This window comes from Miniopterus schreibersii (genome assembly GCF_964146895.1).
Source record: "Miniopterus schreibersii genome assembly, chromosome: 12".
In the NCBI taxonomy this organism is placed as follows: Eukaryota; Metazoa; Chordata; class Mammalia; order Chiroptera; family Miniopteridae; genus Miniopterus; species Miniopterus schreibersii.
The window spans coordinates 55,807,016-55,825,154 of record NC_138112.1 but is presented as its reverse complement, the minus strand read 5'-3'; the positions used below and the strand labels follow the sequence as shown (position 1 = coordinate 55,825,154).

General features: G+C 36.9%; 1 protein-coding gene across 1 annotated transcript in view; it reads left to right on the top strand.

Annotated features, from left to right (window-relative positions):
- CSTF3 (cleavage stimulation factor subunit 3) overlaps window positions 1–13,680 on the top strand; it is a 69,924-nt gene extending 56,244 nt beyond the window's left edge. Inside the window, exons 14-21 of the mRNA XM_081155493.1 lie at window positions 2,368–2,511; window positions 2,893–2,995; window positions 6,442–6,511; window positions 7,759–7,954; window positions 10,261–10,414; window positions 11,075–11,169; window positions 12,460–12,520; window positions 12,958–13,680. Coding sequence (XP_081011619.1) covers window positions 2,368–2,511; window positions 2,893–2,995; window positions 6,442–6,511; window positions 7,759–7,954; window positions 10,261–10,414; window positions 11,075–11,169; window positions 12,460–12,520; window positions 12,958–13,160 — 1,026 coding nt within the window. The 3' untranslated portion in view covers window positions 13,161–13,680. The remainder of the gene's footprint in view (window positions 1–2,367; window positions 2,512–2,892; window positions 2,996–6,441; window positions 6,512–7,758; window positions 7,955–10,260; window positions 10,415–11,074; window positions 11,170–12,459; window positions 12,521–12,957) is intronic.
- Window positions 13,681–18,139: the final 4,459 nt, after the last annotated feature.

The window sequence follows — 18,139 nt, the reverse complement described above, 5'->3', positions numbered from 1 at the left end:
AACATTGAGTCATGGGACTACCATCACAATTAAGATATAAAACATTTCAGTCACTCCCCAAAATTCCCTCACATGACACCATTGTAGTCAGCCCTTCCTTTTTCTCAACCCCTGGCAATTACTAATCTGTTCTCTGCTCAGTTTTCTTTTTTTTAATGCAGCAATATGAAACAGCTACAGTGGGGTTTTCTCTAACACCTTCATTATCATCATGCTTTAAAGCCATTTATGCCACATAATTGTAGCATAATAAATATTTCTTTTTAAATAAATGGAGGCAAGAGAAACCAGCATCCTGAGAAGAGACTGGACAGAAACTCACTTTGTCCTGAATACTGCTCTGTAATAATGGTTTTCAAAGCCCTGAGCTTCTGTAAAAGGACAGTGGAGCTCTTTCAGTGGGAGGGGAAGGGGACAGGCCAATGTGTGGGGCTCTAGACCCCCTGCCTCAAGTCAGCTACAGCTATACTGCTTTATTTGCTGGCATTTAATAATCATTTTTAAATTCATTTAGCAAACTGCTATGTACTACATTCCAGTAGTATAATGACAAATTAGATAAGTTTTCTTTCCTCAAGGAACTCACAATTCATTCCTTTATCTACCCATTTGTCAAAACGGGGTAATAGTTTCACGTCATCGAAACTGGGCAAATCAGGACCCTACTCATCATCCATAGACATTTGTTCATTGAACAAACATCGCATATTCATCATGTGTTGGGCACTCTGCAGGTGCTGAGTATAAAATATAGTTTATCAATAAAGTTACATTATTGGTCTTTGGAAAATAGTAATGGGCTTTTTAAAAAATATATATTCTTATTGATTTCAGAGGAAGGGAGAGGGAGAGAGAGAGAGAAACATCAATGATAAGAGAGTCATTGATCAGCTGCCTCCTGCACGCCCCCTGCTGGGTATCAAGCCCGAAACCCAGGCATTTGCCCTGACTGGGAATAGAACCTCGATCTCCTGGATCATAGGTAGATGCTCAGCCACTGAGCCATGCCAGCTGGGCAGTAGTGGACTTTTATAGCAATAAATTAAGAAAATGTGAAGGCTTTCCAGCTTGGGCCCGGCATAATGACTCCCTCAAAGAAAGGTGGCAAGAAGAAGAAGGGCCACTCTGCCATCAGCAGGGTAGTGACCAGAGAACACACCATCAACATTCACAAGCGCATCTATGGCGTGGGTTTTAAGAAGCGGCCCCTCAGGCACTCAGAGGGATCTGGAAATTTGCCATGAAGGAGATGGGAATTCCAGATGTGCACATTGACACCAGGCTGAAGGAAGCTGTCTGGGCCTAAGTAATAAGGAACGCCCCCATACTGTATTCCGGGTGCAGTTGTCCAGAAAATGAAATGAGGATGAAGATTCACCAAACAAGTTCTATACATTGGTCACCTGTGTACTTTAAAAAATCTACAAACAGCCCAGCCAGGTGTGGCTCAGCGGTTGAGCGTTGACCTAGGATCCAGGCGATCGGGGTCCAATTCCCAGTTGGGGCACATGCCCGGGATGCAGGCTTGATCCCCAGTGGAGGGCGTGCAGGAGGCAGCCGATCAGTGACTCTCTCATCATTGATGTTTCTATCTCTATCTCTCCCTCTCCTTTCCTCTCTCTAAAATCAATAAAGATATATAAAAAAAAAAATCTACAAACAGTTAATGTGGATGAAAACTGCTAATTGTTGCCTTAAGTTATAACACTGCCTACCCCCCTCCCCCAAAAGTGGTTAAACATATATTGTTAAGTATGCTTGTATTAGATCAAAACTTGAGTTTACTAGTAGTTTCACTTTTATTCCCTCCTTAAAATTTAATTTGCATGGTCTGGAATTACATAGTGTTGATGAGTGCACAACTGTGTAAAAAAACTATTGGATTAATTATACACTTAAAGGGTCAACTTTGTGGTATGTGAATATATCTCAATTTTTAAAAAATAATTTGCAGCCCGGCCAGGCATGGCTCAGCGGTTGAGCATCTACCTAGGATCCAGGCGATCGGGGTTCGATTCCTGGTCAGGGCACACGCCCAGTTGCAGGCTTGATCAATGACTTTCTCATCATTGATGTTTCTATCTCTCTCTCTCTCTCCCTCTCCTGTCCTCTCTCTGAAATCAATAAAGATATATTTTAGAAAAATAAAAAATAAAAAAATAATTTGCATGCATCTTTAATACCAGAACAAATTTGCTTATGGATTTAAATTGTGCAATATCTATAATCTTACTTTCTGATTTCTTGAGTATTCAAGATTTCTTATACAGAAAACATATTAATATTAAAATAACATAAGCCAGTTTTGAATACTACATGGATCGTATTCTGCCTTATTTATAAAAACAAACACTTGATTTTGCATAGGTATATATTCAATATATGAAATTTGCAAGAAGAGCAGAGGGTATCAAATCTGGAAGAATGATATTTAAAAAAGCAAGAGAAGATACCAGAACCCGCCATCATGTCTATGTTACTGCAGCACTGATGGAGTATTACTGTAGTAAGGTAAATACTGAAATAAAATATGATAAAATAATTTCCTTCATCTGAGATGCATTAATTAAAAGAAAGGTAGTCATAGTTTCTGTCATTAAGCTTTAATTGCTCAGGTAATAAAGGAATTCTAGGTGCATCTGTGTACAATTACATGAAGCATCAATTCAAACCCCCACTGCCTACAAATTTCTGTCTTATTAAACTCCATATTTCTGAATCTAAACCCCCTTGAGTGGTTTTTAGCTGAGCAGTTTTTACTTAATATGATTTTAATTTCCATTTTAATTCTTAATGTACCTTGTCACATTTAGGTATTGTAGTTTTAATATCCTTTGGAGTATTTTGTCTGACATTTCATGGAAATCAGAACTTTCCTCTTTTTACTTTTAGGATAAATCTGTTGCCTTTAAGATTTTTGAGCTGGGGCTAAAGAAATATGGAGACATTCCAGAATATGTTCTCGCCTATATTGATTATCTTTCTCACCTCAATGGTAAGTAGATCTATATAATGATTACTTAATATTAAGCCATCAGTGTCATTCTCTGAAATTATGTTGCAGGATTTTTTCCTTCTCAAGTGTATTATAATTATGTCATCACACCAGAATCAGGCACTTCTTAGGCACTCAAGAAATATTTGGGGCCTTTCAACCAAGAATTTATATTTATTGAGAAATGGTGGATGCCTTTTGACTGCAGAATGGTCTTTAATACATTATCAGTAAAGTCCCATCAGTAGTAGGATAAAGCTGCAGATTTAGAGTTGGAGACACAGAATTAGTTGTTGATGCTCATCTCTGATGACTCTCTGCAAATCATCTCTTGTGTCCAGCTTGGGGGAAAGTGTGAGAGGTGACAGGACAGGACAGACAAAAACTCTAGCCACCAAAACTCAAAGGTGCCCAACTAGTAAAGTAAAAATGCTTTGAGGCTACTGGGGAACTGATTTCAGAACCATACTTTATGTTTATTTAGCATCTTTACTTTTATTTCCCTGTCCTGTTGTAATAATAATAATGGTCATTGTTTTACTAAAAATTATCTCATAAAAATTGATTTAAGAAAGAAATACAATTATATGCCATGTAAATGATTATAGAATTAGGTATCACAGTTATATATCAATGGTTTTAATGATAGTTTCAGAAAATATATAGCATTCTGTCTACCTAAATAGTAGAAAAGAATACAACTTAAATATGATTTTGTATTTCAGCTTAGTGATTCTGCACTCGGAAAAGGACTTAACTCCAAAAAGTGAGACAGTGGAGCATTTAATTAAATTTTTTTCTTGTATGAAATTGTTCCTCACCAATTTTAAATTATTTTGCTTGATTTTTTTTAAGTAGTTACTACTATGTATAATATTTGCTACTCTAAAATTGAGGATGATACCTGGTGTCAGCATTTTTGTCTTCCACAATCAGTGTCTTAGCTAGTCCGTTGTTCATTCATCCATCTACCCATTTCTCTGTCATTTATTCATTACCTCCTGGTTACTAGGGCCTGGGAACAGGAGGGTGGATAGGACTCCTTCCTTCCCTCAAGAGCATTCTCATGGGGAAATCAGATGTGTAAACATAACTGCAGCATGTGTTCTGGGGTTAGGCGTATAAACTTGTTTCAGGTTTCTCACTTTCAGAACGGTCATAGTAAAGAGTACTTTCATAAGATAGTTGAGAGGATTATATGAGGTTTTGCATGTGTTTGAATATATGGAATGTGTTAAGCATACTATATATAAATGTTATTACTTATGATATGGCAACAATTATGAAAAAGATGTGCTAAATTCTGTAATAGAGCTCTGAATGGTATACTTTGGAAGCACAGAGAGGAGAGTATATTTTAAGTTCTAGAATTGTGCTGTGCAGTTATAGTGGCCATTAGACTACTAAGTATTGAGCACTTGAAATGTGACTAGGCCCAAATGAAATGTGGTGCAAAAAAAGTTATTAGATTTCAGAGTTAGTATGAAAAAAATGTAAAATATCTTAATTTTTCATATTGATTGCATGTTGAAATGACAATTTATATTGGGTTAAGTAAAATACGTTAAAGCTAATTTCACCTGGATTTACTCTTTTAAATGTGGCTAGCAGAAAATTTAAATTGCATTTTGGGCTTGCATCATATTTCTGTTGGGCAGTGCTATCTAGAAGGTGTCATAGGGAAGAGAACATGAGATTGGTCTTGAAGGGTGAGCAGTAGCCAGCCAGGTAAAGGTATAGGAAAATGCGTTCTTTCAGGCAGAGAACACTGTAACAAGCAGTGGAAAGTTACGTGGAATGGTAACAACTGTGCCTAGAGCAAAGCGTGGAACAGAGCAAAAGGAATAAAATACAAGATTTACTTACTACTTTTTGTTGTTGTTAATCTGCACCCGAAGAGATATATATGTATTTTTTTCCATTGATTTTTCAGAGAGTAAAAGGGAGAGGGAGAGAGACGAGAGAGAGAGAGAGAGAGAGAGAGAGAGAGAGAGAGAGAGAGAACATCAATGTGAAAGAGATACATTAATTGGTTGCCTCCCGCACATGCCCCAACCAGGCTGGGGATCGAACCTGCAACCCAGGTATGTGCCCTTGACTGGGAATTGAACCCTCAACCCTCTGGTACTCTAACCAGCAGGGTGCTCTGAGCCACACCAGCCAGGCTACTTACCACTTTTTAAAGTACAATAGAGCTTGTGCTGCTCTGCCGGGCATCAGTCACTGGTACTGCTACTGCAGCCGCCCCCAGGGACCAGGGAGGGACATGGGCAGCCCCAAACTGGCTCTGGTATTCAATACATTTTTAATACATGTTCAATACATTTTCAATCTCTTGGTTTTATTTTGCATGTGGACATATAGTAAAACTGAATAACTACCCTAAGACAATAAAAACCAACTACTCTGCTGGATTTTTTTAAAATAGTTTTATTGAGGTATAATTTATACACCATAAATGCACCCATTTTAAATATACAATTTAGTTATTGTTAGTAATAATTGAATTTGATTCTTAAGTTTTAATAGATCCCTTAGAGCTTAGCAAAAAGTATTTTCCCAGTTCAAGCTACAGAGGACCTCCCAAGACCCTTAAGTTTTAATCCACCTCTGGTTACCATTCCTTTTTTATTATTTTTAAATTTTTTATTTTAATATGTCTTTATTGATTTCAGAGAGAGGAAGGGAGAGGGAGAAGAGAGACATAAATATCAATGATGAGTCATTGATTGGTTACCTCCTGCAGGCTCCCCACTGGGGATCGAGCCCACAACCCAGGCATGTGCCCTGACTGGGAATCGAACTGCAGTCTCCTGGATCGTAGGTCGATGCTCAACCGCTGAGCCACGCCAGTTGGGCTCAATTCATTTTCCATTTGCATATTTATCCACCAGTCTAGATATTATTCTTAATTCATTTTCCATTTGCATATTTATCCACCAGTCTAGATATTATTGTACCTATACAGGAATTTAAACTTAAATACAGAGTAGTCCTGGTGCTATAAAGTAAGACACTCAACTGTGTCTGAATTTGAGCTGCCATCCTTCCCATTCAGTGTATTTAAAAACTATCAATAGTCTGACATTTCTAATATCAGCAGATACGCAATTTTCATTACTTTTAAAAGGCAAATGGAATGCCTGGCTCAGATATCACTGTGATAAATAGTTTTACATTACAACTGCAGTATACAGAGGAGGGCTGAACTACAGGTAAAAAGACCTGGCTTCACATTATAGCTCTAATACCCAATAACAGTGAGTCAGATCTGCTCACTTAATTTTTGTGAACCTCAAGTTTCCTCATCTATAAAAATTGGTTGTGATAATAGTTACCTTTCTGCATAGGATTTTCATGAATATTAAATGAGATAATGCATGTGAAAATACACCATTGAATGTCAAACTGAAGTTTTTTAATATTTAAAAACTCTTTTATCCTAGAGGACAATAATACCCGAGTTTTGTTTGAACGAGTTTTAACATCTGGAAGCCTTCCTCCTGAAAAGTCAGGGTAAGCCATTGTAAAAACTTGTTGGTCAGTTCTAATGTGGCTTGAATACTCGAATTGTGATCTATGAAATGAATGTTTGCTTGTTGAGTATAAGTTTCAGGAGAAATTTCCTTTCTCTCTGGAAGCTTAACTTACAAATGCCTGCCTGCAGTATTTTCATACCCATTTATGATAATTTAAAAAAAAATTTTAGTTTAGTTGTTTTTTTCAAGAAAATTTTTGTTTTTGCATAGCAATTTACTATTTTAATATATCTTTCTAATTTACTATATCCCTAGAAATTGATATGAACAAATTAAAGAAGTATTCTGAAATTTTTACCTCTCTTATTTGAAAGCAAAGATTCTTACAGATTGAAAGTTTGTTTGACACATTATATTATATCCCTGATTTATGGTTTTGCCTCTGTCAGTTTTACTAAACAGAGGAACAACATGAAATAGTGATACAGTGGAAATAGTAAGGTTTTGGATTCTTGGGTTCAAATTCCAGCTTAGCTAACTATGTTTTGGGGAGATCTCACAACCTTACCAATCCTTATTTTTCATTGAATAACAATATCTACCAGTATAGGATTTTTGTGATAGTTTTATACCTGGTATATAATAGGCACTCGGTACATTGGTGCTTAATGACACTTAGTAGAGACTCAGAGAATTAATTTTGGCTGTTAGAATAGTAGTGAGGCATAAATTGATCCCCAGTGATCCATGTTAATGGGAAAAAATAGAGAGCTTTTATATTCTGATTCATAAAATTGAATGAAGAATGTATTCTACATTGTAATTCATGCCACTCAACAAAATGGTGAAGCCACAGTATTCAGGAGAAACTGGAAATCTATCCAGATTCCTTTTTTAGCTCTTCCGCCTAGAGTTTACCTTTTCTGGGGTAAATATCTCTCTTATTGACCACAAAGGATAGGAGGGTATGCTAAATAAACAAAAACTCACAAAAAGGCTTAAATACCGAAGTATTTAGGGTGAAATATTAGGCTGTCTATAGTTTACTTTCAAATACTTAAACAAAAAGAAGATAAAGCAAATATGGCAAAATATTAACAATGATTAAATCTAGGTAATGATATATTTGTTGCACTATTCTACTTTTCTGTAGTTTGGAAATCTTTATAATAAAATAGAGACATAATTTTTAAAGGGAGAGGGAACTTAAGGCTTTTTTGGTAAATGGACTCCTAGTCCCAAACCCAGAATAATTAAGTATTGATGATATTTATTTTCTTACAGAGAAATCTGGGCCCGATTTCTAGCTTTTGAAAGTAATATTGGTGATCTAGCTAGTATACTCAAAGTGGAGAAAAGACGGTTTACAGCATTCAAGGAAGAGTATGAAGGCAAAGAAACAGCTCTACTGGTAGATAGATACAAGTTCATGGATTTGTATCCTTGCTCTGCAAGTGAACTGAAAGCACTTGGTTATAAGGTATGTACTTAGGGTCCAGATATGTGTGGTGTCCCTACTTCTGGGCGAACTTCAGTCTAAATTCTGAAGTAGAAATTGGAATTGATTTGCAGAATAAAACAAGAAAAAAGTTCAGGGAATTTCCTTGAGTTTATGAAACACTGAGTATCGAATGTACTGCCCTGGTTGGGTGGCTCAGTTGGTTGAGCATTGCCTCTCACACCGAAACGTGGCAGGTTCGATCCCTGGTCAGGGCCCGTTCAGGAGGCAACTGACAGATGTTTCTCTCTCACATTAGTTCGTCTCTAGTCTCTCGTCTCTCTCTCTCCCCCCCCCCCTTCCTTTCTCTCTAAAATTGATAAACATATCCTCAGGCGAGAATAAAAAAATTACTGAATGAGAATTAAAGTGAGATTTAACAAATGCTTTCATTCTTTCCCTGAATTTGTCTGGTGGGCACATAGATGGAGGTATTGGGAAGGAAGAAAAACAAAGAAAATCTGAATGTTATCTTAGGTATTACATTTTAAAAATAGTTATTAAAACTGATGAACATATTTTGACAGATCTTAAACCAAATGTAGCTCCTGTTACATATTTGTAGGTATAATGAAGAAATATTACAGTTTGTTAAACCAGTAAACTTCCCTGAGGGCTCGCTATCTTTAAAGCAGAGCTCCTTCAGTGGGGTCCTTGAGGAAATTAGCTTATCTAGGAATGGAACTCCTCTGTGCAGTTATAAGAAAACAAATCTGGCTACCTGAACCTGTTCAGACCAGGAGGAAAAATTAATGTTTACACAGAAATGGCCCTTGCTGAGAAAACCATTGTTTTGTTATTATTTGATTTTTCTGTGTCATCATAACAAAGACTAAGATGGAAATTAGAAGGGAAGAGCCCTAGATTGGTCCCTTTAATCCAACCAGCATTATTGTATTCCTGACCATCACTCTCCATTTCCTCACTGCCCTCTTTTGGTCTGGGTATCACTGGTCTGCTGCCCAAACCAGATTGAAGTATTTGAGAAAAACTATCCATAATGAAACTTCAGACCTTTTTATTACTGGAAGCTCCGTTCTTGCCAGTCCCAGGTTCCTATACTAAACTAAGGGGTTATTGCTCAGGGCTGAGCAGGTTCTGCTTCTAGTTTAACTATTTCTCAATGAAAAGCCAAAGACATTTAGACTGTGTGGATTTATTAGAAAAGGCTGTCTCAACTTTGCCAAGATGAAAATGGAAATTAAGGAAGTTAATGGAAATAGAGAGCTAACTATTTCCAAGTAAAACATGTCTTGAATATGAATTTTCCATCTCCTATTTCTCTTTCTACTCCTTTCCTCTGGAAGGATTAATGTGTAGTGTGTGTGAGAGGGAACATGAGAAAAAAGTAATTCCCAGTGGGCCTCCTCATTTAGACTTGCCACCAACAGCATGTGAGTAAATTCTGAGAAAGTGAAATGCTTTTATATCCCTCGATGGTGGCAAAAAGGACTCTTGGTTCCAGACAGGGCGATTGACGCAGGTTGCCTGTAGCAAAGGAACTTCTCTGGGGTGGGGTCTCTGCTAATAGGTGGCCCTGTGGCTCCCACTGGAGTTTTCTCAGCCCTGTGGGGCACTGCCAGTGGACTAGAATGAAGACTGGGTTTGAGGGCAGAGGCCTGTGCTCCCAGTCCTCTCTCTACTTCTTGGCTGCATGACCTTGGAAATACCAGGGCCTCTTTGAGCTTTAGCCCCTTCACTGAAATGGAGATGTTAATATTTGCCTCATCAAAGAAGGAATAAGTGGCTAAAATTGTCTGACAACTAGTGGCTGCTCAGTGTTCCTTCTTCCAGTAATTGTATATTGGGAATACTTTTTCATTTCCTTAGCAAAATCTTCCTAGTGTAACCAATGGTAAACTTTATTTCAGCTTCCATGAAGCAGGACCTCACTTAACCTAGCTTCACCTAAACTGATAGATGGTGTTCAATTCCAGTGAAAGAGAGGTGTCAGAAAAGTACCTAAAATCGCATATTTCCTTCCCAATTACCCCACTGTACTTGGTGCCCAGTCTTATGTATTTACCCACAAAAACTTGTGTCTATATGACAAATGTCCTAAATAAACTAGGGTTGGGTAAAGTTATAAAACCAAATCTTTAGAGCCTTTGAACTTTCCTTGTTGCATATTTAACAGTCTTTACCCTCATCGCCATGCTTATTCCTCTCCATTCTCCCTCTCTGTGGTTTTTACCTATTTATTCAGTGTATCTTCAAGATTGTAGAATTGCACTTATCTCTATAAGTCCCTTTTTCAGGTTTAGGATTCTTCTGTTCTGCATTTTCAGGATGTCTCCCGTGCTAAGCTAGCAGCTATAATTCCAGACCCAGTTGTAGCTCCTTCTATAGTGCCTGTTCTGAAAGATGAAGTGGATAGAAAACCAGAATACCCTAAACCAGATACTCAGCAGATGATTCCATTTCAGCCACGACATTTAGCACGTAAGCCATAACTTTAGATCCAGTACTGATTTAAATCCAGAGGTGTGGGGGGCAAATAATGTGACCTTTCCATTGTAGGTTCATTATTAGACTAGGGTCACTATGACAGGTGACTCGACTGTAATCTTTGAAGTATGTTAAAAATGTCTTTAAAAAAAAACAAACTCAATGACCCAGACTCCAGTAACCCATTTTGGCAGTGATGCTAGACAGTTTTCAGAAATGCTGCTACATACAGATTATCTGGAAACTTACTTCAGCGATGTTACTTGGCATAATTTATACTTACTAATGGGCAGTAGTCTCTCTGGATCCTGTTGAACCATGCCCTTATGATTAAATGTGTTGTTGAATAACTGACTTTAAAGTGGATTGCTGAATAAATGACTTGGGCTTAGAAATGGTCTTTGACAAAAATGGACTTTAGTTCAGGCCCTTTATGCAAGTCCCTTGTTAACTCTTCTGCCTCCCAGTGGCCATGGAGTCGAGACAGCTCTCACTGTTTCACCTCGAGTTTGTTCAAACATGTAAAGCACTAAACGCAACTTAAAATGTCCAGAACAAAGCAACATAGACATAGAACATCTTTATGTACAGATTGCTTATTTTAGCTCTTAATGTACAGAATCTTTCCATCCCATGTGATTCCTGCTTTTCTAGCTCCAGGTTTACACCCTGTCCCTGGTGGAGTATTCCCAGTACCACCCGCAGCTGTTGTTTTAATGAAACTTCTCCCCCCTCCTATCTGTTTCCAGGTTAGTTCACAATTTTCATGATAGATTCTTGTTATGTGAGTTATAGTAACTGTGTGCTTTTTCTCTTATATCATGGGGAACATAAAGTAGTGAGTGCTTTTGAACTTGTCAGATTATTGGGGATTAAAATTTGTGTCACCGTCACTAATCGCCAGAGAAATGCAAATCAAAAGCACAGTGAGATATCACCTGTCTGAATGACTATCGTCAATAAATCAACAAACAATGTTGGGGACGGTGTGGAGAAAAGGGAGCCCTTGTGCACTGTTGGTGGGACTGCAGCTTGGTATAGCCATGGTGGAAAACTATGGAGGTTCCTCAAAAAATTAAAAATAGAACTGCCTTATGATCTGGCAATCCCACTTCTGGAGATTTATCTGAAGAAATCCAGAACACTAATTCGAAAAGATATCTGCATCCCTGTGTGCACTGCAGCATTATTTACAATAGCTAAGATAAGGAAGTAACCGAAGTGTCCATTTGTAGACAACTGGATAAAGATGTTGTACACATATACAGGGGAGTATCACTCAGCTTCAGAAAACGAAATCTTACCATTTGTGACAACGTGGATGAACCTGGAGGGTATCATGCTAAGTGAAATAAGTCAGACTGAGAAAGACAAGATGTGATTTCAATTATATGTTGAATCTAAAAAACAAAGTAAAAGAACAAATCAAACTAACTCATAGATACAGAGAACAAACTGATGGTTGCCACATGGGAGGGAGGTTGGGAGAGTGGGTGAAAAAGGTGAAGGGATTAAGAAGTACAAATTGGCAGTTACAAAATAGTCACGCAGATGTGGACAGCATAGGGAATATAGTCAATAATATTTTAACTATGGCCCTGGCCAGGTGGCTCAGTTGGTTAGAGCATCATCCTGATGTGCCAAGGTTGGCAGGTCCAATCCCCCATTAGGGCACATACAAGAAGCAACCAATGGATGCATAAATAAGTGGAACAACAAATCGATGTTTCGCTTTCTCCCTCCCTCTTCTAAAATCAATCAATAAATTTTTTTAAAAAAATTAAAAATATATGTATATTTTTAATATGTATTTTTTATTGTTGACAGTATTACAGATGTGCCCCATAAAAAAGTATATATTTTAACTATGTATGGTGCCCAGTGGCTACTAGACTTACCAGGGGATCACATCATAAGTTATGTAAATGTCTAACCACTATGCTCTACACCTAAAACTAATATAACATTGCATGTCAACTGTAATTGGGGGAAAAAATAAAAAATTTTAAAATAAATAAAATTTATTTGTATCAAAATAGGGTCCTTTTGTACAAGTGGATGAACTGATGGAAATTTTCAGAAGATGCAAGATACCCAATAGTAAGTGATGAAAGCTCCTCTTCGTAGAGTGGAATTCATTGTTGTCTCCTGTGCAGGAGAGGATTGTTATGCTTTGCCACTGAAGTTTCCAAAACCAGCTAGCCATCCTGTAGAAGTACAAAGGAACCTAGGAGTGATCCAAACCTTCCTTGGCACAGAGACTCCTTCGTATTCTAATTTCACTAAAATGCCATAAAAGCTTATCTTTTCTATTCATGTGCACATCCACTATTAGACTTGGCTTATGAAAACAATTTTATTAAGCTTAACAGCAATTTTTGTCTTTTCCTTTAATTATTTAGTGTCAGTAGTACTGTCCCATGCTTTGCTCAGGGTAGGCTATGAAATTAAAGTATGCAAAGTAGTACATACATACATTATCATAGCAGTGCAATTTTCAACATCTTCCAAAAGTCCTTCTTGTTTTGTTTCAATAGCTGTTGAGGAAGCCGTGAGGATCATTACTGGCGGAGCCCCAGAGCTGGCTGTGGAGGGCAACGGCCCTGTGGAAAGTAATGCAGTGCTCACCAAGGCCGTCAAAAGGCCCAACGAGGACTCAGATGAAGATGAGGAAAAGGGAGCTGTCGTCCCTCCTGTTCATGACATTTATAGAGCGCGGCAGCAGAAGCGAATTCGGTGAAACAGGCTCAAAATCTGCCTCTGAAAGAAAACTCTTATCCAGGATTCCCTTTTTGCCTCTTAAGTCATATGTTTAAAAGAGACAATGCTTTGTTACAAGGTTCTTGGAAACAAAGTTGTATTGTCATTGGTGCCTCTATCATATGGTTCTTGGGAAAGAAAACCAACCAACCTGTGTGAATTTTAGAATATGGAACAGACTTATGCTCTGAACAAAATTAGGTTTTCAAAAATGTGAGAACAGTACAAAATGGCAGAACCACATTTTGTTCCCTCTTCAAGGGTGTCTTGTATGTGCCGCTTGAAGACTTGTGAGTTTTCAATAGTTTTATTTTAAAAACTGGATGGCTTATGATTGTAAAGCATTTTATCACATTTTTCTGAAAACAGTTGTCCTCAGTTTGCTTATGTAGAGTCCTGCCTTATTGTTTGTTTTTATTTATGGCAGAATGTATGGAATCTGTTTTGTAGTTTAAAATTTTAAAACAATCCTTTAAAAAAATAAAAGGATCTGAAAAACATCTTGCCTCTTGCTTTCATTCAAAATTTATTTAAAATAGCTACTTGTTTTATGTTTTTCAGCCAATACCGTTTAGAATAAATGTCAACAATACAAGAACGAGTCATATTTACTGTGTGTACACTTAACTAACGACATGTCCCCCCTGATCTTTTTTGGTACGAACTGCGAACGTGAGGGATCCATTTATAAGAGGCAAAGTACCACCCTGGCCAGATGGCTCAGTTAGAACAAGATTCCGGGTTCACCCTCTGTCAGGGCACATACAAGAATCAACCGATGGGTGCGTGAGTGGGTGGAACAATGAATTGATCTTTCGCTCTCCCATCCTCTCTCTCAAAATCAATAAAAGTAAAATTTTTTAAAACATTTTAGAAATCCTCAATATGAATGCACTTCCCCCAATTAACCTGAGGCAGAATGAGATACTTTATCATCATTTCTCTTAAAAGCAACATGTGGGAATTCCTTCAGCCACCCTCTGTCTTGTTCTAACATAAATATATTTGGGAAAGTGCTCGGGTGTTCAACATTTTTTTCATGAGCTAAACATAGCACTAAAGAAAACTACAGCCAATTAACCAAATTTAATTACAGTGAGCACAAACTTGTCATGCAAATTAAGTCCAAAGCATTAGGTTTTTGCTCTTCATTAGCTCCATTACCTCCTCTTAACACATTTCTAGAAAATCCATACAGAAAACTAGCTGAGCCTAAGGGTTGTGAATCAGAATAAAAGCAAAAAATCAGGAAGGAAAAAAATGAAGGAAGTATGGTTATTAAAGAAACTATCATATATTGGGTACACAATTTAGAACTTGAATTCAAATCTGATTATTTATGTTTTAAAATCAGCTTCAAATATTTATATAAAACTTAAAATGGAAAAAAGGTTATTGAATCATTTTTTATATAAACTTATATGTAGCCAGGTTATATTTACGTAAGTTGATCATAAGCATGTGTCTCCTGTTTTTTCCCATTAAAGCTAAAATTCCCTCAAAACAGTTGGCTTTAATTCAGATTTTATTATCCTCTTAAGTTCATTTTCAGGCTGTGTGGATTTTTTTTTTTTTATCAACAAAACAATCTGAAAGACACAAGTAGTACCATATAGCATAGATTTGAAAATAGAAAATAAAGCTGGTGAATCCTAAACTGCTATTTTTGGGTAGTGTATTGAAGAAGACAAAATGGTTTCAAATACCTGTATTGGTCTGTAATGGTCCCATAAATGACAAAACAAAGCGACATGAATGTGCATGAGAAATTTTTTTTAAGCATTGTAATAAAACACACAGACACACACCTCTACCTACCTTGGTGAAAAGTGCCACTTAGTACTATTAAGGCATTGTGTATGCTATAACTGCTCCTACTGCATTTATTTCTAAGATATTTTCCCCTAGAAATTATCTGACCTTTAAACATAAAAAGTATTATTTCTTGTTAGAAGAAAACATTTTCTAGTGTTTTAACTGCTATGGATATGTATGAATTTTTAGTTTTTAATGATTATGTCTGAATATTTGAAATTCCTTTTGTGAACACAACTGAACAAGTAGTTTGATGTTAGAAAGCTGAACTTTTGGAAATCTAAAGTACAGACTCTCATGGCATAGCCAGTCCTACAAGTCCATGGACTCTCAGATATCTGTATTGCTGGACCCAGAGAAACTTCCAAAAAGTGTCCATATATTTCCTTTTTATAAAAACAGTGACAGAATATCCCCACATTTCTAGAACTGGATAACATTTAAGGACTGTAAGTCCATCCTAAACAAAAATCAGTCAAACTCTAGCCTTCAGCAGTAAATTGCAAGTAAGAGGTTATATCTATGTTACCAAACTTATTGAAGTAAAAGGTAATACCTACCTAGTAAGTATAAAACTGAACAACCAAATTGTACCACTGGAAAAGAATGAAAAAGTACACCACTTTATCAGCATATTGACCTTGGTCAATAATTATGAATTTATTTGGTAATTTTATAACCCTACATCAACCTATACTTAATATGTAAAATTAAGAGTTCATTTACACAGTAGTAAAAGTATAATTACTATGTTCCTAAATTCTGTTTTTTTACATTTCAATTCCCAAAACAAACTTCATTAAAGTTGGTAGTTCTTCCTTAACTGTGACATTCAACAAGTAAAATCATATTCTCTTTAATAAAAATTTCATAAGTCTTGAAAGACTTCATACCAAGTAACAAAACTCAGGTACCATGTTATTGATTTAAGAAAAATCTTAAATATTCAACAGAAGTGTCAGCCAGCCAAGCTTTGAGAATAAAAGTCAAGAAAAAGAATTCAGTTCACTAAATTTTTTTCCCTGAGTCCTCACCAAAGTTCCACTCTGAGCATAAGGAAGACAGTACTTTAAAAAGCAGAGGCAACATGAATGGGAAGGACAAAAGAAGAGTGTTAACTTCAATTGTAAGTTTGCTTTTAAGTCAGAAGTTGCACTTAATTAAAGGTTCTCAATGTTTAGCTCAGATAAAACCTAAAAATGGTGAAATCCGACTACTGCTACTAACTACAGACACATCTGATTTCAAAACCTAGTAAGTGACACTCCATCAACCTGGGCCTATAGATTAGCTCTGGTTCTGAGGTTCAGAAGGCAATGTAGTCAGGTATGACAGAAACCACACCAGAGACAGTTTTGAGTAAAATTCTGTCAAGGTTTCCGACACTTATCTTCTAGGACTCTGGCCATTTCTGAAAGTATCAGTGAACATTTGATAGGCTGACAGAGCTCATTGGGCTCAAAGCTTTCCCCTTCTCTAGCCCATCAAGTCGTTTTGAATACTATGAATAAAAGTCTATCCATTAGAAATATAATACAAAATCCAATTTAAATACTCAATTGCAATGTGTAGTTCTTCATTTAGATTATATTTTCAATTAGTGCCTTTCAATATGAGTGTCACAGCCCATCATGCACTACCATTCAGTCACCCATTCATTTATCCATCCATGCATTCATTTAGTTCAAATAATAATATAGAGGTAGAGAAGGGAAGAAAATATTGGGGTGAAAGTAGATGTTGGGAGATAAGAAAGGGTAAGACTGCAGGCTCTGTACAGGAGAGATGATGGAAGAAAATCAGTACTGGGACAGGATAGGAGGCAAGCTTTCCCTATAGGCCTATAAAATGAGCTTGACTGAAAGGAGGTTGGGCACCAACAGTCGACTCGATCACAATAATAGATGTGCACCTACAGGTAGAGGGTTATATGCCCTCCTTTGTTTTTAATAAAGAAAGCAACTTAAGAGTCCTTTTCCATGTACAAAGCATTCTAATACCCATTAACAAATTTAATGCTCACAGGAAGTATGAGTAGTGTTGCCATTTTACAGAAAAAATACAGAGGCCCTAGGGAGACTGGCCAATATCATGAAAGCAGTAAGAAGGCAACAGAGGAAAGACTCAAACCCAGATCTTCCTCTAAATCAGGAGCTTTGTGCACAATCCTACTGCAGTCTACTCAGCTACTCAAGTCAGATGTATAACAGATTGTCAGAACTAGAAAGGAGCTTAAGGGTCAAGTCTAGTCCTTTCATTTTATTTGCCCCAGTTAGTACATAACAGTAATGGGATCAGAACTCTGGTTTCCTGACAGCCCCCATCTTTCCACTCTACCATTCTGCCTCAAAATTAAAAGAAATACAAATATTGTACATAGAAATCAGGGCATGCCAAAAGGTCACTGGAAATCAAATAGCAAACACCTATTCCCTTGAAATTCACCAAGAAAATTGGTGGCAGTAACCTCCTCTATGCCCAGGAACTTTTGGCTTGGATTAAAAAAAAAAATAAGCACCTCCACAAAAACAGAACTGCTGAATGATCCCTTCAGAACTGTCAGACAGTATGTGCACTTTATATGCCTGTTATGCCAATGTTATGATTAATAACATTTCTTCACAGAGAAAAAGGTTCTTATACACCTACTGCATTTACTCCATAAGACATCCTATCAGTGTGGTTCTGACCTGAAATATATTTATAGTCGGGTTCCATGATTATATAACAATCACAGTTCACAGCTTACTTTACAAGTGAGATTAAAACACACACACACCATATAGACTGATCATCCACCCAAAGTAGCAGTTACTGCTCTAGACATTCACTCACTCATTCATTCATTCATGACATTATCAAATAAATTTAAGACACTTGTTGATACTGACCTAACCCTCGAGGCTCTCAGTTCCATCCACATGTAGTTAAGTACCACTGCCAAATAAACTTAGCATTTTCATAAAAGACAGGGCAGGAAATTATGTCAAATTCAATCTGTATGTAGTATAAAGAACCAATTTATTTCTGAATGATAATTTATATGCCATAGGCTATTTTGTCTTAGAGTGTGAGCTGGACAGCTGTTGGGAGGAGTTACAAGTAGACGTTTAATGAACATTTCCTGAGTGACTAAGTGAACTA